At 39.7% G+C, this 25,133-nt stretch overlaps 1 protein-coding gene across 4 annotated transcripts in view; it reads left to right on the forward strand.

Moving 5' to 3' along the window:
• LOC139714448 (uncharacterized) overlaps window positions 1–25,133 on the forward strand; it is a 65,282-nt gene that overhangs the window by 26,834 nt on the left and 13,315 nt on the right. For 2 of the 4 annotated variants that reach the window (XM_071626157.1, XM_071626156.1), the window contains exons 1-6: window positions 8,728–9,213; window positions 9,821–9,995; window positions 10,941–11,392; window positions 14,243–14,306; window positions 15,693–15,988; window positions 19,725–19,943. In XM_071626157.1, the coding sequence (XP_071482258.1) occupies window positions 9,001–9,213; window positions 9,821–9,995; window positions 10,941–11,392; window positions 14,243–14,306; window positions 15,693–15,988; window positions 19,725–19,943 (1,419 nt within the window). In that variant the 5' untranslated portion in view covers window positions 8,728–9,000. Of the gene's footprint in view, window positions 1–266; window positions 1,251–8,727; window positions 9,214–9,820; window positions 9,996–10,940; window positions 11,393–14,242; window positions 14,307–15,692; window positions 15,989–19,724; window positions 19,944–25,133 lie in introns of those variants that run through there. The other 2 variants (XM_071626158.1, XM_071626155.1) reach the window with 2 other exon arrangements.

A 25,133-nucleotide genomic window follows, 5' to 3' on the forward strand; every position in this document is an offset into this window, starting at 1 on the left:
AGTTTTGATGATATTTGGTCAAAATCACTGATTTTAATGATAATCCCTTCAAACACAAACAAACAAAATACCAAGTAATGATTTTGAGTCAAACTTAAAATAGGGTACAGTTGTGGGCTGTGATAAGGTGATTTACTTGTCTGATGAGTTTTATTCCCAAAAGCATGAAAAAAAAAATAAGAGGGGTTGTGAGAAGCAAGGGAATCAACATCAGATATGTTCATGAATTTGTAAATTGAAGGATATTTGTGTCTTTTCTCTTTCAGACACCACTTCACAGAGTTGCTGCTTACCTCCTGTTTTCATGTGTTGGATATGCTATGCCGACTGTGAAGGATGACTGATCACATGATTTTGGAAAGAAGGCTCTGACGAGTGTTTACAAGCTATTGTGAATTCTCTCAATATATCTCATCCGTCGAATCATATGTGATTTTATGCACCGAGGCAAGATATCTAATTTGCCAGAATATTCAATGCAACCTTCATCATAAATGCCTAGATCAACCAAATTTGATATGAGGATTTTATAAGCTGTCAATCAAATAATGGGCTATGGAGATATTTTCAACTTGTAGTTACTTTGTCCAGACATATAACATGGAACAATAAATTACGGACAACCCTGAGGCCTTTGTGTTGTTATTCTGTGAATACATATTACATATTGCGTTGAAAATTAAAGCAAGCTACCACATGGCAGACAAATTACAGCATGACTAGAAAGGAATTTGATGCAAAACAAATTAGTACAGGTACATTTCACTTTTAGAAAATTGCATAGAGCATGATGCATTCATAGCATAGCACAACTCCGACAGCATAGATGGACGTCGAGCATTCAACGTGAACTGCCATTGGAAGTCTGCAGAAGACTTAGCCTTTTTTTTCTGTTCAAAGCTTTGCAAGAGAAAAGGAGAAAAGGAACACTGTGTCCATTTTTGTTACAATTGCTGGCTCCACTCCCCAGCTGTTACCATGGCAAGGTAACCCAGTGAGAATGGGGTTGGAAAGGCAGTAGAGTAAGGCAAGGAGAAAAAAAGGCTGGTTGCATGAAGGAGATATCAAGACACGTTCTGTGTAGAAAAGGGAAGGGAGGTATCCACAAGGAGAAGAATAAGGATATTTGGAAGGCAAGAACCAGAAGGAAGAACTCACTCTGCGTGTGATAGACCTACAGTTGTCAGTTCCACCTGCCTACTTTCTGGTGTCTCCAAAGCCATTCTGCTAATTTGCTTTCTCGCCTGGAGGTAAGTTGCACTGCACTTTTTGCTGTTTATTCTTTATCAGCTGTAAGAAATGATACTAACCATGTTGGTTTTACTTGAATGAAGCTGGTTTGCCTTACAAACTACATTAATTACAGATCTATTACCCAATGTGTTGAATATGCTGGTATTTGTATGTGTATGACTGTTAAAATTGAAGTTATGTAAAGGAATTATCCAGAAATAAGTATAAACCTACAGTGGCAATTATTCTGTCTATATGTATCTTAGGACAATTTCTTTCTGCACTGTAATGCAGGGCTGCACACTAACCCATTTTTTCAACTGGTCCGACCTGTCTGACCAATAGGTTCCCAGTTTTCCCACTTTTTACTGGTCCATCCCTGAAAAAGTTACTGGTCCGACAGTGATTTTTGCTGGTCAGGGACCTCGGACCAGTGCCAGTGTGCAGCGTTGTGTAATGTGAATTCGAGCTTATTTATTGGTAAACTGTGTGGTAGAGCGGTCTTTTCATGTCGTACAATTGTAGCTTGTAGAAATGACTTTTCTTCCATCAACAGCATCAATGTGACCATCTGTTTTGCTAGACTGGAGGAAGAAAAGCATCAGATGTAATTGATCATTTTTTGAATGATTTCTTGTCTTTCTTCTCTCCAAAGGAGAAATTCTTGCTGCATAACATAAGAATTAAAGGCATTATGTACCATTTGCAGATGAAACAAAAACCCAGATATACAACTGTAGTGCTTCAAAATAGTTCTAAAATACAGTCAACTTCGGATACGTCAAATTCGTTGGGACTGAAGAAAATGGTTCGACGTACGCGAAATTCGTGGTATGCGTACGTCGAATTTTCTTCGACTTATCTGACGTCTATCGATGTTCAACATGGTATCTGTTATACGTAGTGCCTACCGATTGTTTGCATGCCTGTCAATTGGAATTGAATCGACTTTTATATGAATGAATTGAATTAAAATCGGAATTGAAATCAAAATTTCAGAAAAATTTTTAGAAAAGATTTGGGTGGCCCTATCGCGCCACCAAAAAAAGTCAGATGTTTGCCTTTACTTTTGAAAATGAACAGCGGTAACAATCGGCTCCGTAAGATGCTAAAATAAATGTCAGATGTTTGCTTTTGATTTTTTGATTTTCGGAAATGAATAACGGTAATATTCGATTCGGTAAGATACTAAAATAAATGTCAGATGTTTGCTCATACTTTTGGAAATGAAAAACGATAAGACTCAGCTTCGTATGGTGCTAAAACTAATGTCAGATATTTGATTTTGCGTTCGGAAATGAATAAGAATAACATTCCGCTCCGGAAGACGCTGAAAGAAATGTCAAATATTTGCTTTGACGTTCGGAAATGAAAAACAATATTCAACTCCGTACGATGGTTAAATAAGTGTCGGATTTTTATGCCTCCGCCAACGAAGTGGCCGGAGGCATTATGTTTTCGGGTCATCCGTCCGTCCATCCGTACGTCCGTCCGTACGTCCGTCTCGTTTTGTTTTTGTCGATATCTTAAGAACCGTGTGGTGGTTTTACCTCAAACTTGGTATGAGGGTATATCCTGGGGGGATAATACTTTGTTTGGATTTTAGTGTCACGGGGTCAAAGGTCAAAGGTCACAGGTTATTTTGTGAACAAAAAAACTTTTGGTACAGTATTTTACATACTATGAGACTTAAACGTTTAACTTGGTGTGAGGGTAGAGTATGACAAGACAAATATTCACTGGTATTTTGGGGTCAAAGGTCAAAGGTCACAAAGGTCCTTATGATATAACAAAAATAAAATATTTTTATAATATTACAGATGTTAGACCCATGAAAGCCACTGATTAACATTGTGTTTGATCGATTTAAAAAATTCTAAAACTGAGCTGCCTGACCAGTCTAATTATGTTCAGATGGATGACACAAGAATGCAAAAATAATGAAAGTAACACATTAACTATGAAGATATCTATGATAATTGCATTTATTCTTGGTCCGAGAATAATTCTAGCACAGTAGTCTATGGAGGTGATTTCAAATTTTTACTTTTTTGAAGTACTAAATCAAGCACCTGTCTGCAGTTCTACAAGATGTACATGTAAGTAATATTGTCGGATTTGAGTGAGATATGCTCAAGCACAGCACTTCTAAGCAAGTTGTATTTGGGTATACGTTGAAGGCATTGTTAATTTACTATTAACTATGATGACTTTAGACCAGTGATACAACTGTATCGGCATGTTTCACAATTCACGTAAAGTTAAGATTTGAGGCCCAAATTTTACATTGTAAGTCTACCCCTGTGTTTGGTATCAAGTTAAAGTGAGGCAGTCATAAATGTTGAAAAAATATGTTGTTGTTGGTACCTCCAATGAACTACTTTCACCAAAAACAAACTTTCAAATCACCAGATAAGCTCGTAAATTTTTGTTGAAAAAGTGTGAATCTACATGGTGAATATGCTAATGAGCAAGTCTTGGCGGAGAGTCCGACGTCACCAAGCACAACTCTTCCCAGCTGTGTTCTGCTCGTTATGCGTACGCTAATTGTTATGGTAATCTTTGGTCTGAACGCCAAACTCAGCTACATGTGTAGACGGAGTACTGTGTACATACATTGTAAGTATGGTAAGAATTCTCGTGCGTGAGTGGTTTGTACGCAAAGTAGTATGCAGCACGGACAGAAGCTAGAAAAGGACCGTGCCTATTTGATGTCAAGTACATGGTATATTTGATTTTTAGAATATGTATAAATGTATGTTTACAATATTAATTTACATGACTTATGTAACTAAGCTTGAAATATTTTGTTTAAAATAATAAAATCACATATTTTCACATTTTATGATAAAATTACAACTGATCATTTGAACACTTAAATTGGTTTTTATAGGCACGGCTGTCAACTTGAGAGTAGGGCGTCAGTGACGTAGCATCTTTTTACAGGCTCTTACATGATCGCTTGCAGGAATTATTTTTCAAAAATCGCGAATGGAGACAGTTTTTAATTTCCACGTGTACTGTACAATAAACTGGTGAAAGGTTATATTTTTTACTATTCTTAATTATCAGCACAGTGAAAATCTCAGGACTGCCTTCCTTTAATGGATTTTTCCCTGGCATTGCTTACATGCAATAAAAAACAGTGGTCCTTTCTGCTGGAGAAAGTTATGAGGTCCTAAGTCCCATCATGGTAGGAGTGTAATGCTGGCTTATTTCCATGACATTGTGACCTTTTAACCCATGCTGTACAGAAGAAACAGCTTACTTTTCTGCTTTTTCTAAATGTATTGAAGACACACTACAATGTGGTGTGCTGTTTGCCAATAAAGGTTAAGCCAGTTTTTAGTTTTGCGCCATCTTCAAATGCTGAGGAAAATAAATGCAGCCAATTTTTAGTATTTTCAGTGAGGTATATATCCTAATTTGACAACTTGAAAGAATCAGTTCCTTTTCTTCAATATCCTTGGTTTTTAGCCACGAATTGTTCGTTGTGGTAATATACAGTGCGTATTAAAAAAAAAAAAACGCAACAAGATTTGATTTCAAATTTGTGAAGAATGTGTTAATTTTACACCAAAGTGAGTAGCAACATCTTAAAACCACATATCTCCTCTTTCCAATGATATCTTACTTATTCATACACGGTCATGGATGGCTGAGTAATCATTCTTTTTGGACAATGGGTCAAATTGGACTTGGGACCAAGTTTAGGTACTGCAAGAATCAATGCACCTTATTAGAAATTAACTAAACAAATGGAATAATGAAATTGATTTTAATGATATTAATGATCGCAATTAATGAAATTGATGAAACTAATGATCGGAACTTACCATTGTCTTCTTTCAGATACTAGTATCTCTTTTTAACATTACATTCCATGCCCCTCAACATGGCCACCATTCCTTTCCACACAGAGCTCTTTTCTCCATCTCACGCACAGCCCTGCGAATCATTGGGGCTTGGTGGCGTAGAGCTTCAAACTCATCAGTGATTCTTTGTCTCAAAGTTGCAATGTCAGGTGGAGGGGTAATGAACACTTTGCTCTTGAGATAACCTTAAAGAAAAAAGTCACAAGTCAGATCGGGAGATCGTGGTGGCCACTCCACATCATGACACAAGGCAATCACCCAATTTCCAAATACCTCAGCCAATCTGTTTCTTACTGCAACTAGTTGATGAGCTGGTGCGCCATCCTGTGCCCACCATAGGCATCTGAACACATCCTTTTGTTGTACAGAAAAATTTTCCATTAATTCAGGAATCACATTTTCATTTAAAATTCGTAAGAATCCATTTCCGTTCATGTTGTTTTCAAATAAGAAGGGCCCTAGGAACAAACCGTTTCCACAAAATCCAGCCCAGACATTCAGCTTTTCTCTACGAAAATCGACGTCATAGTTAAATGCAGAAACTGAAACTTGGTCCCAAGTCCAATTTGACCCATTGTCCAAAAAGAATGATTACTCAGCCATCCATGACCGCGTATGAATGAATAAGGTATCATTGGAAAGAGGAGATATGTGGCTGTAAGATGTTGCTACTCATTTTCGTGTAAAGTTAACACAACCTTCACAAATTCGAAATTAAATCTTGTTGCATTTTTTTTTATACGCACTGTATTGTGTGAAAGTTTTAGCAGGTTTGAGCAATAAGAACTTTAATATGTTTTTATATATTACCGGTACACATTGCCGAGGAAGAATAAGACTGATCCATGCCCACTTTCTACTGCATCAAGGTCATATGATGAGTGTTTAGAAGTGTTCTTATTCCAATGCTTTTTTTTTTTCCATTTTTTAAATATATTATCATAAGCAAAAACATAGTATTTTGGTGTAATATGCTATTGTTTTAGAGTCACATCTTGGATATCAACTCAAGTCAACATACATGTCATTATATTCATTACTCCATCTACACTGTATGTTTATACATACACGTACATTCTACATTTGAGAATGGATCCAAACACTTTGCGCACATACAACAACTTGTACTCAAGGTCAAACTGTAAAGATAAATTTTTGATGAAAATTATCATATCTTTCAACATACAAATGTTGTACCAGCCCTAATTTCATAAAACTTCTTAATAATGGCCAGCATATTTCACCTCTTCACTCTTTGGCAAAAGAGAAACAGTATGAAATATATGAAAGTGGTATTACATGACTTCAAAGGAATGCCTACAAGTATGAAATTGAACATCCATTTTGAGTTGTGAAAATGTGACATTAATTCATATTTTGTGATGGTTATGTGCTAGTGGTGAATGAAAGCGGTATTTACAATCAGGAATATCTAAAAGCAATCTCAGGAGAAAAAAAAACATATCTCTTTTTTTTAATGATTTTTTTTTCTAATATATCAGTCATTTTGATGTACGCGTAGTTTGACACCCCTAATTAAAGTGCTCATTTACGCGCATTTTAATGTAAATTTAGACCTTTCTTTTTACTTGAAATGAAGTATTTGTACACTCAGGTATAACAAACAGCAAAAAACACATATATTTACCAAGTTTTCTCATTTTTCCTGTTAAACATTTTTGCATACCCTGATTGTGCATTGACCAAGATAATTTTTGTTTCATACTTTTAGTAGACTTCCACAATGAAAACGTGAAGACAATTGTGTGCCAGTCCGTGTCCAGAAAATAAAGAGATAGGGAAAGGTGATGTCTAGATAATTCAGGTTGGACTCTAGTAGGAGAGTGCAATTAAAAGTTTCCCTGTAGCACTGAGGGCTTCAACCTGTGTGAGGCATACAAGTTTATGCTGACATTTTTGCTGATTTGTTGCTTGCCGTACCATTCGATGGTTACAGTGTGTACAGTACATGCTTGGTTACTCTAATCTCCTCATGGTGAGAATTTAGCAGTTTTGCTCATCAAGGTGACTTTAAAGGCGCATAGTCCCGGTGGGTGCGGGGGCGCTGTTGATGATACTGCCTATCACCGTTAGCATTGATACGAAGATTGCCAAAGTTGAGCTGTCATCAAGAGTAAAGCGCGTAGGTGTTGCTAGGTAACGTTGCCTTCGTTGTCTTCTCTGCGCATCACGCAGTCTGTAGTAATGCCAGGGTGCGTGCATGTGTGCTTCTTAGTATGACATCACAAAAGAAGTTTGCTAAAGCTGTCAGCCCCCTCAGCCAAATCATGAGCCGAACTGTGATCGAACCTCGGACTACAGTGGATCAGACTTCTTTGGACTTGGGGAAATGGGTCAAATTGTAAGCGCTATTAAAAAGAGGAGTCGATAGCGTAGGTCTCTATAGGAAACTTGCGCCGTGCACCTGCGTATGCATTTGACTGAACCGCTGGGACCATGTGCCTTTAATTGTATGCCATATAGTTCACTTTATAGAAAGTGAAGCATACAATGTATACAGTGTAAAAGCATTAATCTCTTTTGAGTATGGTTATACACTATTCTATCTGCTGAAAAAAATACTATAATGGTACGCTGTATGAAAGATTTTCAATATGCATACGTGTACAATTAAAGGAAACCAAAACCCAAAGAGAAATGTGGATTGAGTGAAAACAGCATGAAAATTACACATTCCATCAACTGACACACTGTATGTTGATGGTATAATACAAATAATGACTGCTATGAGGGGCACAGTTAAAATTATGGGCCCAAGGTGATGTGAAAACCGTAACCATGCCCGAAGCGAAGCTGAGGGCATGGTTATGGTTTTCACATCACGGAGGGCCTACATAGTTTTAACTGTGCCCCGAATATCAAGCAGTCATTATTTGTTTTATATACCGAAAATATAGATTCCGAAATATAGATACCGAAAATATAGATTCTAGTCTCTTTTACAGCACTCGTAATCAATGCTGATCGACAGCGCGGCGGTCGTATCATTGGTGCGTGCGTACATGAGTAATCGTTCTATGTGTACAGTGTACGGGGTTGCGACTGTCTCTAAACCAGTCCGCTAGTCTCTTTTACAGCACGCTGATCGAATGCACGGCGGTCGTATCATTGGTGCGTACATATGAGCGATCTATGTGTACGGGGTCGCGACTGTCTCCAAACCTATGTATTTACTAACTGTGCCCGGGCCCCGGTCACAGTAACTAAAAAATAGGGCACAGCTATTTTCATGACTCCCCTTTTAACCAATCAGATGAGAGGATTCTCGAAATGAAGTATATAATAGCAATTGTTCCCCCTGGTTCAGAACACAATCAAATGCTCTTTCATATGTTAGAAAAGTGAATTTTTGTGGAAATCCCTGTATATTTTCTGTATATTGTTGTCCACACATGACATCATAACATCAAGTACTGTAGTCTCCTCATCCAGTGGTTCCAACACCAAAAATTTAAAAATTCATCACTTTTGCATCGATTATCCAATTTTCCTCAAACTTTCACTGATGTGTTCTACTAATGTTGCTGCTTTCACTCAATCCACATTTCTCTTTGGGTTTTGGTTTCCTTAAACATGTACCCATACTCACTACATATAGGTGTGTTTGGTGTCACACACACACACACACACACACACACACACACACACACATTATGCTTGACCTACATTGTGTACATATTTGTACAAATGTGTAAGTGGTGCAACCACTACGATGTACATGTACAAATGTATAACGAGTACAAAACAAACAAACATTAAGCAGGAAGTCTACATGTTACCACAAGTCAAAAGGTTCATTTATAGGAGACTTGCACAATATACTGTTGACAATTTCAATGTGTAGGAGCTACAATGTACTTTCTAGACACAGATGTTTCACATAGAAGATGACATCCTGCTATTTAGTGCATACCAGAGCATACATGATGCTATTTTGTATAATTGTTGTAAGTTTTGTCATGGTGGACTCATGTTTATCTCTTTGCAAATCCAGGAACAGCATGGTATGCCACTGGCTACCATGGCCAACCCTCCTGAGCATGACTTTGCTCCATCTTGGCTCAAAATCCCTAATGACAATCGGGTGAGTGTCACATTAGATCAGATAATGTACCTGTACATTCTCTCACTGTCACCTATTATTAAACCTGACATCCCGTGGATGCAGTAGGCCTCCTGTAAATTTCCCATGTTTGTATCACTGCATCATGTGCTAACACTGACGTTATAAAGCACTGCTTGTGAAATACAGTATTTGATACAGTGTATTGAATACCTGCATGTACATTTTACAATGTACAGTGTACAAAATGTTTGTTGTTTTCATTTTCCATCCGACAAGATGGCTGGATGCCCATATTCAGCTGCACTACACAAGTAGTTCGTCTTCTGTGTACTGTACATTCTACACAATCAGAGTATTTTGGTGTATGATTCTAATGTAGAGTAAAAGGATTTCATTGTTCCTTGAATATGCACTAGGATTATGGCAATGATGATACAGTACAGTACTGCATTTCTATGCATGTGCAGATACAGGTGTATATTTTCAGTAGTGTGGAATGCTGAATGTGTGTTTAGTTTGAGATTTGTCATTGTCACTGCTTGTGTATCTGATGACTATGTTGTTGCTACACATGCAATCAAATATTTTGATCCTCATCTTTTACTCTGCTTTCTCCAAATTATAGCTCATAGCTAAACAACACTCAGACCAAAGAGCAGGGTCCAATTATCCTTCCTATGCGGAGCATTCAGATAGTGGACGCCAACGCAGTCGACATTTCTCCAATGAGTCATCATACCAGGGCTTCCCAGCACGTCATCCTCCGCAACCCAACATCCATGGATACCGCAGCAGAGAAGGTTTGAATCAAAGTATCTACTCATGACTTTCAATATGTCAAGGGCCATAGACCACATTTTCAAACCTCAGCCTCAAAGGATGCTGGAGACATTATGTATCGGAGGTTTTAGTCTGTTTATCAAGGTCAAAGGTCACTAGTTGGAAATTAAGCTTAATAGAGTTACAGGTAGTCTCTGAGGTCAGTCAGTCAAGATGAATAGATTGCTATTTACAGTAGATGAAAGTTTGAAGTTTGAAGTTTATTAACAACAACATTTAAATGAGTACATGAATACATGAATGGATACACAAGTTCATAAGTGAAGCGAGATAAATACACATATGCGTAAACATTAGAACTAAACTGGTTTTCATTGGAGAGAGCATATTACTTGTAAAAGGTATAAAACAAAAATAAAAGATAGAAAAAAGTAAGAAAGAGAAGAGAATAAGAATAATACATTATATATTACAAGATGTAGTCGTCAAAAGGATCAAAGATAGCACAAGTGCTAGTAAGGACTGATCCCTTGAACTCATTGTCTGTAGCACATCTGTACATGTATATCAATAGTAATCTAAATCAATGTGTACATGTTTTATGTAGAACTAAAGCTGAGAAGTTTCATTCTTCTTACACAGCGTAATTTATATTTCAAACAAATAATCCATAAGCTGTTTTCGAGATGACTTTAAATGTTTAAGCAATGAATAGCACCTGACTCACGATATTCACAAAAATAAAAAAGAAATATTCGGCGTATACAGTATTGCTTTTACCACTGCTGTTTTTGCAGTGAGTACCGCAGCAAGTCATATATATTTTTTTCCATTTTTGCCCTTTTTTTGTGTGTGATGCAGTAAATGCATTTTGGATTTGCTGTTTCTGTGATTTGTAAAGAGAACACATGATGATGAAAGATACGTTGAATCGAGATGCGGTCATTTTCAATTTGTTATTGCAGAAAAGAGGATCAGGCCTGGACCACGTTACCATTCTCTTGAAGATCCCATGCGTCACTCTGAGTTCCCCAGTGCCTATGCCCCACTAAATAATGGTTTTCTACCACCTCCCCACTCCCTTGGTTACTACCCCTCCTCTGATTACCACCATGCCCTGCACATTCATGGAGGCAAGCGTGGCTCCCCCCTTCACCACAATCTCAACCGCCTTGATTCCCACAACTATCATGGGCGTAATGTCTATGGAGGTGAAGGGGGCAGAAGCCGGTACAGTGGAGGTGGAGGGGCCAACAAGCACCGTGGTGGTGGCCTCAATGACAAGGCTGGTCCTGAACCTGGGGAGTCCTGTGCAGTGGAGAATAGTGGGACAAAGGTTGGAAGTCGCAACAAGAAGGGAGAAGGAGGGAGTGAGGATGGCGAGGGAGATAAAAGTGCCTTATCAAGTCATGACTTTGTAAGTTTGAGTTATGCATGTATTGTAATTGTATCCCCTGTTAGGTGTACCAGAGGATACTTATGATTCAGCAATGTTAACTGCTGCCATTTCATTACGTTTTGTGTTTAGGCAATTCTGGCCATATTTTTTTAATGGATTTTATTCTTATTCAGCATGGAGGTGTATCTTAGCATTTAGATGCCTATTACTGTTGGTGGTAGTGTCCTCGCTTGTTCTGTCTTAATACACAAAAGGTTTGATTTTTTTAAGGTCTGCTTGTCAGCGCCCTTCTAGGCACATTTCTGAATGGATTTTGTTTAGTATGTAGAATAATCTCAGTCAAATCTTAACCCTTATCATTTGTGGTGATGCTTCCCCCAATGTTTCGCCTTTTACAGAGTCAAAGGCTCTTGTATGCACTCAACCATGCACATTGCTAGATCAAGTTTTTTCAAAAGCATCATGGTTTATTTAAAAATCTGCCTGCCTGTAACTTTTCGGAAAAGTGCTCTTGCTTGTTCTGTCTTTATACACAAGATGATGGATTATTTCTAATTATCAAGCTATTGTAACATGTGGGTCTTTTCCCCTGTTGTATTTTCTTTGGGAAATGCATGAGCAGAATTTCTATAACCGGATCAAATCATCTTGAAGAAGGCTAAATCCATGTTGACATTTACATGAATTACAAGTTCTTACAATGTAGTAGTGCTCATCAGTGACAGAATTAACTCTCTCCAAGTGTATTCATGGTAAAAATATATATTTGGGGCAAATTCTTTGTTGTTTACCCCCATTTTTTTTTTCTCTCTCTCTTCTCTTTTAAACACAACAACATATTGAAAATAATTCCTAGTTTTTGTCGAGCCCACCGGAGGTGTGGGGAGACTAAGGGATCGCCTGCGGCATCTGTCCGTCCGTCCGCCGTCTGTCTGTCCGTCCGTCGTCTGTCTGTAACGCTACAAAAACTTGAATAACTCTTTACTGAGGATTTCAATTTCACTCAAACTTGGAGGGAAGAGTGGTTATACAAAGTTACACATTTTACCAAACATGAAGGGCACCTCAAGGTCAAAGGTCACAGGCAGAGGTCAATGACTTTTAGGGCCTAATGTTAAGTTTTTAGGGCGCGTTTCGTTTATGGCTCGTAACTTTTGATGTATCTGTCTGTTTGTGACCGAACTTAGATGGTAGATGTCCCTTGGGAAGTTGAAGGTTATCACAAGGTCAAAGGTCACAGACAGGGGTCAACAAACTTTTAGGGCCCAATGTTAAGTTTTTAGGGCGCGTTTCAATTGTGGCTCATAACTTTTGATCCCTTTGTCCGTTTGTGACCAAACTTGGATGGTAGATGTCCCTTGGGGAGGTGAAGGTCATCACAAGGTCAAAGGCCACAGAAAGGGTCAACAAACTTTTAGGGCCCAATGTTAAGTTTTTATGGCGCGTTATGATTGTGGCTCATAACTTGATCCCTTTGTCCGTTTGTGACCAAACTTGGACGGTAGATGTCCCTTGGGGAGTTGAAGGTCACCACAAGGTCAAAGGTCATAGGCGGGTCGATGAACTTCTGAGAGTTAGAAAAATATTTATTTCTTGTACCCAAATGGGCGAGACACAATTTGGCACTTGCCTTGTTTGTTTATTGTGGGTTCATTGAAATAGAATAGGTGGTCAATATTTTCCACAATCAATTTTATTGTTGGGAAGAAATTTGAAGCTTTTTAAGGCTTTTTTGTCGAGCCCACCGGAGGTGTGGGGAGACAAAGGGATCGCCTGCGGCGTCTGTCCGTCCGTCGTCCGTCTGTCCGTCGGTTGTCCGTCCGTCCGTCGTCCGTCCGTTGTCTGTTCGTAACGCTACAAAAACTTCAATAACTCTTTACTCTGGGCTTCAATTGCAATCAAACTTCGAGGGAAGAGGGATCATACAAAGTTTCACATTTTGCCATATATGAAGGTCACCCCAAGGTCAAAGCTGACAGGCAGGGGTCAACAAACTTTTAGAGCCCAATGTTAAGTTTTTATGGCGCGTTTCTATTATGGGTCATAACTTTTGATCCATAACTCCATTTGTGACCAAACTTGGATGGTAGATGTCCCTTGGGGAGTGGATGATCACCACAAGGTCAAAGGTCACAAGCAGGGGTCAACAAACTTTTAGAGCCCAATGTTAAGTTTTTATGGCGCGGTTCTATTATGTGTCATAACTTTTGATCCATAACTCCATTTACGACTAAACTTGGATGGTAGATGTCCCTTGAGGAGTGGATTATCACCACAAGGTCAAAGGTCTCAAGCATGGGTCAACGAACTTTTAGAGCCCAATGTTCAGTTTTTATGGTGCGTTTCTATTATGGGTCGTAACTTTAGATCCATAGGTGTGTTTGTGACCAAACTTGGATGGTAGATGTCCCTTGGGGAGTGGATGCTCACCACAAGTTCAAAGGTCACAGGCAGGGGTCAACAAACTTTTAGGGCCCAATGCTAAGTTTTTATGGCACGTTTCATTTTTGCCAAAAATTTTTACCCTTTTATATTTCTTTTTATCTGTTATATCTCTTTTTTTATCTGTTATATCCCATTCGCGTACAATTTCTTGTACGCGAATGGGCGAGACACATTATGGCACTTGCCTTGTTTCTTATTTTAGATTGAACTCGTTTGTATGTACTTATAGGAGGCATGGAAATCAACTGGATGATTGCAGGCAGGCAACAATAAGGTTATACATATATTGCAACACCTCATCAGTAAATGAATTTTATTGTAAAGTTGGGGTATTTTGTAAAGATAATGATATATATTGATAATTTGCTTTTTTCAAAATAAAGAAATTGACTTGCTTCTCACATGTCACCCCCTCCATGATAGCCTTCCTTATCTGGTGAAGGTGATGATGTCAAGAACGAGTCGTCAAAGCCTTCAGGAGCGTGGGGTAAGAGTTTCATGATTGCCTTGTATCAAAAGCTGTGTATCAAAACTTACTCTCACAAGGTGGTAAGGTCTTACATTCTTTGATGGTGGTATACAAGTATACAAACTTGTCTGAATCATTAACTTCTTTCATATTGAGCCTAGAAGCAGGGCTTTGAAGCAACACCTCAAAGTCCCAAGATCCAAAGTAGTGACAATGAATAACATCTGTGTCACATCAACCAATATACTCATGTGTTGCAGTGCATCCATATCTAAACTGGGGCATGGCATTTCTATTGGTGGGCTCAGTGATAAAATTTTGTCAGCTTTCTCTTCCTCAGTCAGAGAAACCAACTATTACTTTTTTAGTTTGACTCTTTCTTTTCTTTTTCTTTTTTTTTTTGAAATGATTTGTATTGTTGTTGACTGCTGGTTTCATTTTAAAAAGTACTGTTTTTCCCAAATTGTACCGTATGTCAAAAAAGAAATTACAACGGGACCCTCTGCAATGATAACTTTAAAAATAGTGAATCAATCCAAATACAATTTCAGGGTAAAAAACTATAACTTATTACCCACATTTTACAGAAAACCCTGTCTGATTTGCATCAGTGGTCAAGGAGAAGTGAGGACTTTTGTTGAGCATGTCAGGAATCCCTTCCCTCCAAGTTCTGTCCATTGTGTTGACACATTATGCAGTTCCAAGAGCATCCAAGTGCCAAACTTGGAAGAATCAGACCCATGACATGCTTTACAGCAATCCACATTTCTCTGTGATCACTTAACCAAATTGAATGGGGTTTTCTGCAAAATATTGCTAAAGATGTTATGTTTTAAGACCCTGAAGTAGCAGTTAGACAGTTTAAACATATTGGAACTTATCGATGTGAAAATCCAATTGTGACTTTTTGGGGAGACATACTGTATTATGGTACCAAACATGTCTATGGCAAGAAAGGTAGAAATAGTGCTTTCCACCACCTTGCCTATTGAGCCCTTAGAATACTGCGATGCTGTTTACAAAGTTGGCATCCCTGTGCATGAATTCTGATCAGGTTTGGCAGGAATCACAGGTGGGGTAGGGAATTCAAAACTATACAGAGGGTACATGTGATACCCATTGGGACCTTTTCTTTATCTAGTAATACAGGTACATTTTATTGTGTGTATTCTCTCCTATAGTTGTTGAAGGGCAACTGAACAGGTTGCTAGAGTTCATTGAGAGATGCACCATCCAGGGTTACTTGCATCAAGGTGAAATGTGTCATGAAACTTGGTTTAGCATCTTGCCTCCTGTCCCCTCCACCAAACTGAAACTGAAAAGTAAGAATTTCAACAAAGTCTGAAAAGTGCATGCACGACATAGCAGTGACATGATCATCCCAGTTTTATTTCATGCTTACAGAGAAGCGGCCAGGAACTGCCAAAATCAACATTGGCGGAAAGAAGCTTCAACTCGTGCAGAAAACCACAGCCAGCGACTCGCTGACAGCCGGCAGCACCCAGACTCCGAGCAAAATGTCTGCTCCATCCAGCATCAATGGTGTTGGCAGTATGTCCACAGCCACTAAGATGGCCCCAGCACAGACTAGTAGTCCCAGCAAAGGTCCAAAGGCTGGTCGTGCTCCTGTTAGTCTCTCATCCACCAGCACCAGCGTGTACAAATCACTGATACCATCAAAGACAACAGCTCCAAGTAAGGTGAGATAACTTTTCATGCTTCTGCAACCACTGACTGCCTGAGGCAGTATGCTTGTTGGTTGTCCATCCTCCCATCCGTGTGTGTTCATCTGTACGCCTCAGACCTCATTATTACCTCCGCCAAGGGAGGAGGTTATGTTTTCGTTACCATTGGTTTGTTTGTTTGTTATGCCTCCGCCACGAAGTGGTGCCAGAGGCATTATTTGTTTGTTTGTCCGTGTTCAAAATAACTAAAAAAGTAGAGAACGGATTTGGATGGAACTTACAGGAAAGGTTGAGAATGACACAAGTAACAAATAATTAAATTTTGGTAGTCATCCGAGGAATTTTGTGGAATTCATGAAGGATTTTTGATATTTTGACAGGTAGGGTCAATGAACTTGGGAGTTCAAGCTGCACATTTTTGAGGTTTTCAAACGTGCACTAAAGTGCATGCTCTAGTTTCTGCTAGGGCGAGGCGCGCCGCACAGCTGAGGGTTTATGACGTAACAAAGGCTTCTATATTGGGAAACTAGAGAGGGGCCGTCAAAGGCGGCAGACCCACGCCTAAGTACAAAGTCGGGGTAAACATAATGTGCATTCGGTCATCTACCAGAATTCGGCCACTTAATTGCCAGTGTGCTTCATCACCAGCCAGTGAGTTCTACCAAAGATCTTACACTGAAGTGTACGATCTTTGGTTCTACAGTAACATCACGCGCAAATCACATCATTACACATACGGTATTAACACTCATTCACGTACAGGAAAGTCCTTAAGTCTCCTCCAAAAATCCATCGAAAATCCCAAATTCCATCGTCAAAAGTGCAGAATCGGAACTTTTCCAAGCGCGCGCGAATTAAGTCCAGTTTTAAGACTAAGAGTATTGTCTACGCGACGGGTCGCCGAAAAAGCGCTAAAAATCGAGAAATACGCCGTTTTCTTGCGGGATATTTTGATTATAGCAAGCCGAGAGTGTGATGATATCAAAGGTCGTATGAGTGTACGATCTTTGATGGTATCCACAAAAGCGCAAAAGAAAAACAAAATTTACGTACCCCCTAGGCAATTACCCCTATGATTAGTGTCTACGGGAATTATTCAATGCAAGGGTTGAATGCAAATGTCTACTGCACCAGTATTCGGCCACCAACGAGCGCCGCAACGTCCCCGATGCAATTTTGCACCAACAGTGTAGAGCGCGATGCATTTTCAGCGGCCTTGCACACGCATTGACATTGAGCGCGCATATCGTGCAGTGTGACTGCGACCGAGCAAATACTCCTCCAACGAAAAAAACAATCAATGTTAATTTGAAAAATCATCAAAATACGGGCCAGTTTGTGATGACGGAGAACAAACTTTCATAAATCTAGAAGGACATAGTCCCTCAAATAGGCCTAAGCGTAAATTTCGGAATTCTTACGAACATTTGAGCAGCGAAATCGGATCGTTTGGGAGTTTACGTTTTCGTATGGTAGCGGAAAATCGCAAAGTGAGAAACGGGAAATTTTCGGAGTGGTCACTATACCATGGGGTCAAAACTTCAAGGTCACACAGAATTTGCAAGGGTCAACCGATTATCACCAAAATCTAATCGATTCTTTCCTGCCATTATCCAAACATCCCCATAACATTTCGTGCAAATCCGTTTACCCGTTCTCTTGTTATCTTGTACACAAACAAACAAACAAACAAACAAACAAACAAACAAACAAACAAACATACGGAACCCTTTACATAACCCCCTGCCGATTTTCATCGGCGTGGGTAATCAGGCAATTTTTCAGCATGTATACCTATGGGTGGAAATCACTGATCTCTATGAAAGAGCCCAAAGAGCTTTTCCCAAGTTGTGGAGAGGAGAAAAATCTTTTTGGGAAGAGCAAGATCATCGGTGGAAAGTAGCTGCTTGGCGGAGGTCTGCGCTCTCAGATCACTTTTCTAGTTACTGTATGATTTGTTTTGGTTTTTGTTTTTCTGTAAGAAAGCACTGTAGGGTATGGTCTGGGTATTTAGCCTAGTATGCTGCATGTGCCATAAATGTGCTGGCTAGATTGTTAGCAAATCCCTGTTGATGCAAGTTGCTGGTCACTACTTATTGCTAAAACTTTCATTTTCAGCCAAAATCTCAGCTAGGAAAGTCCTGTTTGAATGTGATTTGGCATGATGGAAGTAAATAGGATGAGACATATTTCAATTTTGCAGAGGAGGTTGAAAGTCAAGCATCAAGGCCAGTGGTCACAATCAATAAGCTGCATCTACACTTTGTACATCTTAATGAAGGACCACAAAGGACCATTGTGGCAGAAATAGAGATTGTGTGAGAAGGAGGAGGCATCCCAAATGTGCTGTGCTGCCACATTGCTCTTAACTGTAGTCTGTTTTTATGCCTTTGCCACAAAGTGGTGTCGTAGGCATTATGTTTTCAGGTTGTCCGTCCGTCCGTCCATAATCAATTTTGTTGACAGTGTAACTAAAAAACCTTTGGAGATATCCTCATGGAACTTGGCATGTACAATGTATGTGTATGAGGGGGTGAAGTTGTGCCTATCAACTTTTGGGTGCACATGCTCATAGTTAAAGGTCAAAAGGTCAAGGTCAAATGCTCAAAATTCTACTATTTCCCCATATCTATGCAATGCCTGAAAATATTTTCTTGAAACTTAGTGAACACATGTACTACCCAATTAAGATTCTTTGGTGAGAGTTTTGGGTCATGAGGTCAAAGGTCAAAAGGTCAAGTAAAATGTTAACATTACTTTTTTCTCCATATCTTGGAAATGGTTCAAGGTATCGTCATGGAACTAGTATATATGCACGTGCTGACTGGCAGTGATTATCTAGGAAATTTGGGATTCATGGGGTCAAAGGTCAGGGTCAACTCTTCAAAATTTTACTATTTCCCTCATATTTATGCAATGCCGGCAGGATTTTTTTTTTTAAACTTGGTGTATACTTGTATTACCCAATAGAGATTCTCTGGAAAGTTCCCCCCCCCCCCAAAAAAAAAGGGTCAAAGGTCAAAAGGTCAAAGACCAAGTGAAAGTGCTGAACTTTGCGTCTTCCTCCATATATTGGAAGTGGCTCAAGTTATCTTGAAACTTAGTTTGATTGTACATATGTTCTGCCTGATAGTGATTCTCTTATGAATTTAGGGTCATAGGGTCAAAGGCGAGGTGAAAATGGTAACAATTTACTATTCAATACAGAAATTTCACTTTTTCTCCATACCTTGAAAATTACTCAATGCATAAACTTATAAAAGGGTCAGAGTCAAGTAAAAGTCCTCAAATCCCCCAATACATGCTCTCGAACGTGAACATTCAACACATTTGTGACAAACATATCATTTTGATATTTTGCTGATTATGTGAACCTGTCATCACACCCACATATGTACTATAGACCTATTGGAAGAATCATGCATTATGGCGGAGGCATACCAGTTGCCATAGCGACATTTCTAGTTCTTTTTTGTCTTTCTTTTATTTCTTTTTACTCTTGGTCTTTTTTATCTCCTTCACCATCTTCTTCCTTTGTCTCCTTTTTGGTTCATCATTTTATCATCATTGTCACCTTTTCCTTGTTGTCATCACTTGTAAACTCTTCGTTGTCATGTGACAGTGTTCAAAAAATTTGTTTACGGTTGTCTATAATTCATCCTTTGCATGGAAAGTCACTTAAGTGTTAAATGATGCTTGAGGGGAATATGAAATGTAGAAACTGATATTTTTACTGCTTTATAATTCACAGGCCACAATGCCTCGAAAACCTATTGCTAAGGAAGTTGTAATGCGACCGGCTCCTGTCATCAGCAGCAAAGAGAAGCCCACCCCTCCAGTCCCGTCATCATCATCAGCATCATCATTGTCATCATCATCTACTTCGATATCAGCGCCATCCCCATCTGCAACATCACCTTCAGGAGGTGTGGCCTTGTCCCAGCCTTCGTCATCTGCACCACCCATAGAGGTGAGTATGTATGAATGTAAAAAACAAGTCATCAAATGTTCAGAAAGACCAGTGTCCACCAGCATTGCGTATGACATGCATTATGTCCAGCAATGACTATGAGCTTAACCCTAAAAGAGCCATGTCTTTTGGACCCAACTCACTGTTTATGGGGGGGGGGGGGGGGTTCTTGGAAGATGAATAATGAAATGAGATGAAATTTGGCATGCATATCAAGTAACACATACAATTTCATAAACACACATTTAATGATGTTCAAGTGATTGCTAATTAAGTAGGGACATGTGCAATTTTTTCAGGCTTCATGGGTTTCTTACAATATTTTTGCTAGTGAAGTTATTCTGAATTTGTATTTGTATTATTGTTGATATTTTGATTCATTACATGATTTGTCTTTCAAAAGTGAAAAAACAACAGAAGATATGTATACAAGTGTCCCACAACAGCACATCAACAAATCATGCTAAGAGTGACCATAGGAATGGATAATTGATCATATGAATTGCACTCCTAACCATAAAGAAATGCTACATCTATCTATAACCTGTGACCTTAATGTGACCTTGCATTGACCTCTGATTTGTTAATGAACTATGAATGCAGTAAGAGTGCAAACCTGGGTCCCATTTCATAAAACTTATTATCAGTGACAACTGCCACATTTCTGTGACAAATTTGCTCTTAACCAATCAGATGCGAGGATTTCTTTAGCTTATAAAAACTGTGACAACTTGTCACTGATAACAAGTTTTATGAAACGGGGCTCAGGTTTATCCATAGATGTTTCACATATATATTTCATAATGTGATTAAGTCTCTAAAAAAAGAAAAAGAAAAAAAAAATTATTATAAGTAATAGCATTTGGAAAAAAGACTGGCCTGAAGCGTGACATGTTGTAACGCCACACCATAACTACATCCAGTTTTATTTTTTGTTTTTTGTGTTTTGTTTGTTGCAAATATTGTCTAATCTTGTGCACGATTGGAGAGTAAAAAGACATGCAATCTCAACGCAGAGAAAAAAAGAACAACATTGGCTGAATAATCACCAATAATGCAGACGGTGAGGGGTGTGCTTGTATAGGAGGAACATGATTTCAGGGGGCATTTGATTTGTGGGTTTTTTTTTTTCTCTCTCTCTCTTCTCAAAATGCATTCTTTTGAGATTTAGCAGGAATCATGGTGGGGGTGGAGGATAATTAAATTTATTAGAGTGATGCTGAAGGTGAAGAAAGTTTTTGAACTAGTGTATATTAGTGTATGTGACAAAAGTATTCTACACTCTAGAATTCACCCTTTTTTAGCTCACCTGAGCCAAAGGCTCAAGTGAGCTATTGCGATCGCCCTTCGTCCGGCGTGCGTCGTGCGTCGTGCGTCGTGCGTCGTGCGTCGTCCGTCGTGCGTCGTGCGTAAACTTTTTACATTTTCATCTTCTTCTTGAAAACCCCAAGACCGATTTTCATCAAACTTGGCAGGTAGCATCCCTAGGGGGTTAGGAACTCAATTTGTTAAAATGGGCACCATGACCCACCCAGGGGGCCCCCAGGGGGGCCCAAACCCCCCCCAAAATTAAGGAATCTTTAAAAATCTTCTTCTCTAGAACCAGAAGTGATAGAGCTAAGTTAATACTATGAGTTAGTTCATTGATGACTGTAGTTTCAAGTTTGTTCATGGCAGAATCAGGGATGCCCCCCTTGGGACCCAGGGGAGGGGGGTGGGGAGGGGTTCTAATGGGGCCTAAATTGTACATTTTCATCTTCTTCTTGAGAACCCCATGACCCATTTTCACCAAACTTGGCAGGTAGCATCCCTAGGGGGTTAGTAACTCAATTTGTTAAAATGGGCACCATGCCCCACCCAGGGGGCCCCCAGGGGACCCCCAGGGGGCCCAAATCCCCCAAAATTAAGGAATCTTTAAAAATCTTCTTCTCTAGAACCAGAAGTGATGGAGCTAAGTTAATACTATGAGTTAGTACATTGATGACTGCAGTTTCAAGTTTGTTCATGGCAGAATCAGGGGTGCCCCCCTTGGGACCCAGGGGAGGGAGGTGAGGAGGGGTCCTAATGGGGCCTAAATTGTACATTTTTATCTTCTTTTTTAGAACCCCATGACCCATTTTCACCAAACTTGGCAGGTAGCATCCCTAAGGGGTTAGGATCTCAATTTGTTAAAATGGGCACCATGTCCCACCCAGGGGGCCCCCAGGGGGGCCCAAACCCCCCAAATGAAGGAATCGTTAAAAATTTTCTCTAGAATCAGAAGTTATACAGCTAAGATAATACTATGAGTGAGTACATTAATGACTGTAGTTTCGAGTTTGTTCATAGGAGATCCAGGGGTGCCCCTCGGGGGGTTGGTTAGGAAGGTCCAAATGGGGGCCTGAATCGTACATTGTCATCTTCTTCCTGAAAACCTCATGATAGATTTTTGTCAAACTTGGCAGGTAGCATCCTTAGGGGGTCAGGATCTCAATTTATCAAAATGGGCACCATGCCCCACCCAGAGGGCCCCAGGGGGCCCCCAATTCCCCAAATTAAGGAATCTTTAAAAATTTGGGCCCTTATTGTACACTTTCATCTTCTACTTCAGAATGCCTGGTCAAATTTTGGTAGAGCTGTGAATAATTTAGATTAGTGACTGCGTGAAAGGTGAACTTGCGATACTCAGGTGAGCGCTAGACCCGCGGGTCTCTTGTTTAGCTCACCTGAGCCGAAGGCTCAAGCGCTATTGCGATCGCTCTTCGTCCGGCGTCCGGCGTGCGTAAACTTTTACATTTTCATCTTCTTGAGAAGCCTTGACCGATTTTCACCAAACTTGGCAGGTAGCATCCCTAGGGGATAGAATCTCAATTTGTTTAAGTGGGCACCATACCCCACCTGGGGGGCCCCCAGAGGGGCCCAAACCCCCCAAAATTAAGGAATCTTAAAAAATCTTCTTCTCTAGAACCAGAAGTGATAGAGCTGAGTTATTACTATGAATTAGTACATTGATGACTGTAGTTTCAAGTTTGTTCATGGCGGAATCAGGGGTGCCCCCCTTCGGACCCAGTGGAGGGGGGTGGGGAGGGGTCCTAATGGGGCCCAAATTGTACATTTTCATCTTTTTCTTGAAAATCCATTATGAATTTTTACCAAAGTTGGCAGGTAGCATCCCTAGGGAGAAAGTATCTCATTCCCATCAAATGGGCACCATGCCCCACCTGGGGGCCCCAGGGGGCCTAAATTTGGACCAAAATTGTAAATTTTCAGCTTTTTCTTGTAAACCCTATAACTAATTTTCACCAAACTTTGCAAGTAGCATCCCTAGGGGGATAGAATCTCGATTCCATCAAATTGGCACCATGCCCCACCTGGGGGCCCTATTGGTTCCCCCCCCCCCCCCCCCCCTCCTGTAAGGAATCTTTACAGATTTTCTCTAGAACTGGAAGTGATTGAGCTTAGTTAATACAATGAGTCAGTATATTGATGACTGTTGTTTAAAGTTTGTTCATGGGAGAATCAGGGGTGCCCTCCCCAACCCCCCCCCCCGACCCCCTTGGGACCCAAGGAAGCGGGATGGGATGGGGGGGGGGGGGGGATCCAAATGCGGGCCTAAATTTTCATCTTTTTGCTGAAAACAACATAACGGAATTTCACCAAACTTGTCAAGTAGCATTCCCATAGGGATAAGATCTCAAAGTGTTTGAATGGGCACCATGCTTTCCTTGGGGGCCCCAGGGGGTCCAAACCTCCTAAAGTAATGAATATTAAATAATATTTTTCTCTAGTTCTAATCAAAAGTGATAGGGCTTTCAGTCTTTTTTCCCAAGCTGCATAATCCAACGTTCTATTAAGTTAGTCCATGGGCCAAGACCAAAAATGGGTTATTGGTACCACCTGAGGTGGCAAAACCTTTTTGATGTCATTTTGTTTGTCGGGCATAGATATGCTTATCAAGCTATGATAGCATTTCCAAATGAGTAGCTTAGTCATAATAAATGAATTTTTCACCAATTTGGTCTCGTTTTTATATCCCTATTCTTCTGAATTGAAACTAACCGCTATACAAAGAAGAGCACTGTCTTCTGTATGTCCACAGGTGTTCTGTTTTAAACGCGGTGCGCTTAGTCTTTATTCAAGGCAGTTAAGGGAATATCCAAAGGGTTATGATGTCCACAGCTGTCACGTGGTGCGCTTAGTCTTTATCTAAACCAATGTACCGTTATCATATCTAAAGCTCCTAATAAAAGGGATGATCTGTACTGTTTTTATACTACCCTCTCAACAAATACATCAGTTTTAAACAAAAATCACTCTGTTCATGTACAATATTATTTATTATAATGTATTGTAGTGTACCAGTACATAGTTTTTGCATTATCTTTCATTGTTGGATGGAAACAAAGCGACATTGGCGTGGTATTAGCGTTTTCACCGTAGCGTTTTCACGGGAAAATGATGAATATTGAAAAATACAGTAAAATTCACAAGGAATTGCTTTTTTGTTGTTGTTGTTTTTAGATAAAGGGAAATACACTGTATCATAAGCTTTAGTTATTCCCTTCGCCTTCTTGAATAAAGACTAAGCGCTTTCGATATCATAACCTTTGGATATTCCCTTCGCTGCCTTGAATAAAGGCTAAGCGCACCGCATTTACAACAGAACACCTGTGAACATACAGAAGACAGTGCTCTTCTTTGTATAGCTGTTAGTCTCGATTAAGAAGTATAGGGATATAACAACGAGACCAAATTGGTTAAAAATTCATTTATTATGACTAAGCTACTCATTTGGAAATGCTATCATAGCTTGACAAGCATATCTATGCCCGACAAACAAAATGATACCAAAATGGTTTTGCCACCTCAGGTGGTACCAATATCTGGCCTGGCCCATGGACTAAGTACAGTGTACTTGGCAGGTATTTTTACCAGTGTGATGGAAAATGTAAAGGGACACCATGCCCCCATTCTCAAAGCTACCCCCACCATAAGTTTCCAGTGTTCTCAGGTAAGAGTCTGCAAGAATGCATGAAAGGTGAACTTGCGATACTCGGGTGAGCGCGTGACCCCCGGGTCTCTTGTTTATGTTTCTCATTGAGTAGCAGAAGGAATGCCACACCATATGACTCCAGTCTTTGTGCACTTTTGATGTCCATCAGAACCCATCCACATTATGAACAAGCATTATTTCATGTCCCTTGTGGGAAA

The sequence above is a fragment of the Diadema antillarum genome, unplaced genomic scaffold (genome assembly GCF_040938485.1).
Source record: "Diadema antillarum isolate AM-2024a unplaced genomic scaffold, OU_Dant_1.0 seq00002277_RagTag, whole genome shotgun sequence".
Lineage (NCBI taxonomy): Eukaryota > Metazoa > Echinodermata > Echinoidea > Diadematoida > Diadematidae > Diadema > Diadema antillarum.